General features: G+C 37.1%; 1 protein-coding gene across 1 annotated transcript; it reads left to right on the plus strand.

Moving 5' to 3' along the window:
- On the plus strand, positions 1–4,922 carry LOC140785650 (growth-regulating factor 1-like). Its single transcript, XM_073133597.1, has 4 exons — positions 1–3,790; positions 3,866–4,193; positions 4,266–4,630; positions 4,719–4,922. Exons 1-4 carry the CDS (start codon positions 3,568–3,570, stop codon positions 4,724–4,726), a joined length of 924 nt encoding a protein of 307 aa, XP_072989698.1. The 5' UTR covers positions 1–3,567; the 3' UTR covers positions 4,727–4,922.
- The last annotated feature ends 369 nt before the right edge of the window (positions 4,923–5,291 follow it).

Consider the following 5,291-nt stretch of genomic DNA (forward strand, 5'->3'; position numbering starts at 1 on the left):
TATTCTTCAACAACTCGACAAGGGTTGCAGAGAAACTTCCGCGATCTCACTGTTGCCTGGTGCAGTAAGTACGCAGTTCTTATCGTTTTTTTTTTTTTTTGTGGGAAATATTTTATAATCTTAGAGCTTTATTATTTGTTTTTCTTGGATTAATTCCGACTTATTGGGCAAGCATAGATTTTGTTTGCAAGTTGTGGTAATGTAATCCTTTATGGCTGCTGCATGCTGTGTCTTCTCAAGCCTGTGATGGTGATGAACTGATAAAATATGAGGAAAAGCTGAGATGTTGATGATGTAAGACAGTTGGTATTCGAGAAAGGTTATTGTAAGGTTTTAGCCTTTTAGGTCTAATTGATGACATACACATTCAAAAGTTTTATTGAAAGTGCTTGATTTGGTTTGTCTAATCCTATATAAGTTATATTCGCAGCAGTAAGGTGGGAAGGAGAGTAGTCCTGGATTTTGTTGCATTTTTAGTGTTTCTTACAATGCAGGAGAGAAGCTTAATGTTGGTAGCGTGCTTTTCCGTTCTGAGAGAAGAATGCAGATGATACTGTAGATAGCGTTTATCAGATCGGATAATTGAAATATCTGAGAATTTTGTATCTTATTAGATGATTATTCTCGTTCTTGGAGTTTGTGGTCTTCAAACAAGCAATTAAGAGGTGTGTAAAGGCACTTCCTTTTTCATGTCACTAGATAAAAGTGCTGAATCATAAGTCACACAGATTATTTTTAGTAAAATTTCAGTCGAAGTTTGGAGTATCTAAACTTTCAAATACTGAGTACGGTTAGGATTGCAACTTGGCCTTGGTAGTTGACTCTGCAAAAGTACAGTTCTAGTTCATCCTGGTTTGTAAAGCAAGTCATGCTTAAGCTTCATTTTGACTCATAGCCCAAAAAGAGGAGCTTGATCATGATAATGGTAAAAGAACTATATAGTGATGCTTTGCATTTGTATTGCAACTGAACTGCTAGCTTTCAGGATCATGCTGCCAGTAAAGCGTGACGTCAGGCTTATCATTTTATGAGGTTCACACAAGGACCTAAATTTCAAGCTTTATATTTTTGTTTGATAAAAGCATCTTAGTGTGTCACACTGATCTTACAATGAGTTTCAGCTTAGTAGCTAACTTCAAACTTCTCAATCACACAGACCCACATAGGGCTACAAAAGAAATGATTTCAGGCAAATATAGAAGAGCTTTCCCTCTAGAAGCACAAAGTTGCTCTTTAATTACAAAAGACTGTTCTTTAGTTAGAACAAAAGAAGCACAAAAGACTTGTTTGTTTCCGCGTAATAAAGAGCATGCTGACCTAAACTTTGCCATTTTAAGATCGTTAAGCAAAATGATTTCATGCCTTATTTCTGTTTGTTCTTTGTTCTATGGGAAAACTAATGTCTATTAACTTAATTTTGCATAAAGGATAAATAATTTGCTGATTCAGAAAACAAATGAGAATAAGCGCGATAAATTGGGCACTTCTTTTTCATTTGAAAAACTGATCATGTTGCAACAGCTTGCTTGTAATGTAGCTTCAGCTGTAACATGTATCTGCTAGGTTCTCTTCATGCTTCAAAACTGCATACTTTTTCCACCCACCCTATAAACTGGCACAAATTATAGCTTGCATAGAATACTTTTATTTGGATGTCCTAAAGAGAAGACTTTAAACAACGATTTATGGATATTTGGAAACAGTTTCTATCTGCTGTGAGTGTGTCACTTATATGATGATGAAAGCTTGCCCCAAGAGTCATAGTTTTGCAGTTTTATCATGAAGTTTGCCTCTGTAGTACTAGGGATAAGGCTGCATTATTTCCTCCCTGGACCTATGATAGCGGGAGCCTTCCACATTTTGATGCTGTTCTGTGAATATTGGTTCAACTAGCAGTTCAGATAGCTCACGATTAACCTAACTTGTATGTCAATATGTTGAGAAATTATCTCTGATTATTTACACAGTTTCTTCTAAATGTTTTTAATCTACATATTGAACACAGTGATACAGTTCCATTAATTAGTGTTTAGATTGCTTGCTTTCTGTTGAAACTAAGTGCCCTTTTCTCCTTTTCTCCTCTATTTCATATCTTTCATTTTCGCAAATAGATAACAACAGCCTGCTATTACTTTTACTAAATTTTGCTTTTTTTATGAACATAGAATGTATCTTGGATATTGTTTAGCTTTGTTTACTGAATGTTGTTCAAAAGTTTGTATGTGACTGATTAGTTTAAATATGTCTTATTAAGTTCCATAGACATGCAGTGCAACTAAGTTTGGGCCCTCTTCATATCCCCAGGGTTACTAGACAAATCTGTCCTAGGGAAAAACTAAAAGGTAAAGCGAATCTTTTGGTGATAACCATCGTTGAGGAAACTTAAGTTAGCATTGGTCTAGCATCGTTTCAGAAGATTATACTTTTTAAGTAAAGTCTGAATGAATGAAGTAACTCTTACAAAAAGAAGAACACTAATGTACCTTCCCTTAGTTATTGACTAAGATTTTATAGAAAAAACAGGAAAAAGTAAATAAGAAAGGGATAATTAAATGAGTAAGTGACAGAAGAAAAAAGAGACAAGGACAGAGGAGGAGGTTAAAAGAGTAGAGAGAACACTATGCATTGATGTAATCCATTCTGATCCCTGTCTTTCTTAAGTTGGCTACTATGGAATGAAATTTGCCCGATGCAGTCAAGACCTCAAATATCGTGATGATAATAGATCCTGGTCATCAATTTTGCTATTTCCCATTATTTTCCAAATGTACCGTATTAGTGAAAGTTGAAACCATCAGATCTTCCCTTCTCCAATGTTCCACAAAGTAATACAAATTGTCATTGAACTGAATAAAAGTGGCTAAGTTGGTAAAAACTATATCATGGTAAAAGAAGGGAAAGGAGTAAACTTCAAAAAAGCAGCTGAAAGGAATAACTGCGGCAGCAGTACAGTGAACTCAAATGCTACTTTTCCTTCATCCTCTTTAAGTTTTTTTGGGATTATCTTACCATTCTATTTGCTCTTCCAAAGATCAAAGCAGCCCTTGTTTGCTTATGAGTTTCTGCAGGATGGCAGAGACAGGAGCCACAGAGACAGCAGAGAAAAGCAGCAGGTCTGGAGTCAGTGAAGAGCTCTCCCTCTTGACTGACCCACTTGCTATTCTGCATCAGCTCAGAGTCATGATAATCAGAACATAATACTTCTGTGAAACTATCAGTTCAAAATCAGAGGGCTTTGTAACTGATACAGTTAAAGCCCCACTCAGACACTAACTTCTCGCTGGAATTACTCTGTAGTTTACTAGTTTTAGCTCTAGTCTCAGTAGCTTCAGGAATTCGGATATATCTGTGCAGCAAGTGGAGATTCTGCAGACTTCTCTCTTTGCCCCTTGACTAGATGAAACTTCTTGTGCAAACAAAATAAATACTGTTTAACTCTGACACAAATGAAAGGCAAAGATTGTCTCAGTTACAAGAGATTGTTCTCTCCTCTCCTCTTCTCTCTTCTCCTTCTCTTCTCCTTCTCTTCTTCTCACTAGTTGTTGCAAAGTCTTGAGCAAGTAGATAATGGAAGGGAATGGGAGTGAGAGAACACAAATGACCCCTTTCACAACATCTCAACGGCAAGAACTCGAGCAGCAGGCTCTTATCTTCAAGTGCGTGGCCTTGGGCAACCCTATACCCTCTGATCTCATCCTATCTATCAGGAAGAGCCTCTTGATGGATTCCTCAACCAAGAGACCCCAATCTCTGACCTTATTTCCTCAGCTTTCTAATATTGGCACATCAGGTACCAGTTAGGCTAACCCTTTAACTCCCTCATGCTCTCTTTTTTTTTTTCTGTGGTGCTTACTATAGTTTGCAGTTGGATGGGGTTGTTTTCAACAAGAGTTTGGAGGGAAAGCAGAAGACCCAGAGCCATGGAGGTGCAGGAGAACAGATGGGAAGAAGTGGAGGTGCTCCAAGAAGAAGGCCCACCCAGATTCCAAGTACTGTGACAATCACATGCACAGAGGCAAGAACCGTTCAAGAAAGCTTGTGGAACTATCCCTAGCCACCAATTCAACATCTGTTCTTATATCAGCTCCTCAGGCCCACCATTACCTATGTCCCAGTTCTTCCTCTTTACGTAAGACTACTCATTCTCATGTAGACACTGTGTTGTGCCCTTTGTCACATAATCAAATTCACAGGTACTTAAATGAACTTTTAGACCTCTCTCACTTCCTCTTTCTACTTCTTAACTGACACGTGTTCTGAAACAGGAAGTTAGATGATTTTAAGGATAATATAAATGAATTTCATTTCTTCTCGAAACTTTCTGAGCATGAAAAGGATGGATCTTGGAGCATTAGACCACCGGGAATGAGCAGTGATGCCATTCGTTATATTGAGGAGAGGAACAAGCACTGCGTTTTATTGAGTTCTGAGTTGGAATCAGGGAAGCCTGTGAAGTTGGAGAGGGAGGAGTATTTTGAGAAACCAAGGCCTTTCCACATTTTCTTTGATGAGTGGCCTCAGAGTTGCAGGGACGTAGAAAAGGCTTTGGAGAAGGAAGAGTTGGAAGAGGAGCTGCATTCAGAAACTGAGCTCTCAATTGCGATCCCGACTGCTCTTCATGACCTTCAATGTTTGTTGCTCAATCCTCTTAGAATTACTTTCGGTGCATCGCCCTAGTGCTGCTCCTAATCCTATTTTACATTGACTTTGTGTTGCAGATAATTGAACTCTGAAACGAGAATGCTCATCAAAGTTGCTTGCGTCGCTACTGCACAGTCTGCACTAATATGTTGGTTCCATTTTGAATCACCATGGCGTCTACTAGTTTTCTTTCATGTTCTTTTTTATGTATCTCCTTAATTTCTGATGTCCTGTGGGAATGTATTGAGAATGCTTTTGATATAGACGATCTGGTTCTTCAATAGATGTTATTGTTGCCTTTGGATATGCATGCTTTGCATAAGAGTCTGTAGAATAATCAAAGCTAAACAAAGAGACTAGTTTTCTCTAATACATAAATTGAATATTCTATGAGGGTTTCTTCCGTGCAATCAAATTAATTCTTTATCAATCAATTTGATGAAGATCTAACGGTTAAGATCTTTAAGGGTATAATAGGAATGAAAGATATTACCGGTTCAGCAGGTAATTTTTTTTAAATATATAATCTTGCACATTATTTTTTAATAATTATATTATCTTAATATTTTATTAAGTAAAAGACATATATATCATTAACTGAGAGTAATGTATATATATCAAAATAAGGGTATTGATGACTTTTATAATTA

The sequence above is a fragment of the Typha latifolia genome, chromosome 4, assembly GCF_019914945.1.
Source record: "Typha latifolia isolate L0001 chromosome 4, TyphaL0001v2, whole genome shotgun sequence".
Classification (NCBI taxonomy): Eukaryota; Viridiplantae; Streptophyta; class Magnoliopsida; order Poales; family Typhaceae; genus Typha; species Typha latifolia.

Excerpts from the sequence above, each read along its gene's own strand:
- LOC140785650 (XM_073133597.1), top strand. The coding sequence starts at position 3,568 with ATGGAAGGGAATGGGAGTGAGAGAACACAAATGACCCCTTTCACAACA. Across the intron at positions 3,791-3,865 it reads TTCTAATATTGGCACATCAG|TTGGATGGGGTTGTTTTCAA; the intron begins GTACCAGTTAGG and ends TATAGTTTGCAG. Across the intron at positions 4,194-4,265 it reads TCACATAATCAAATTCACAG|GAAGTTAGATGATTTTAAGG; the intron begins GTACTTAAATGA and ends GTTCTGAAACAG.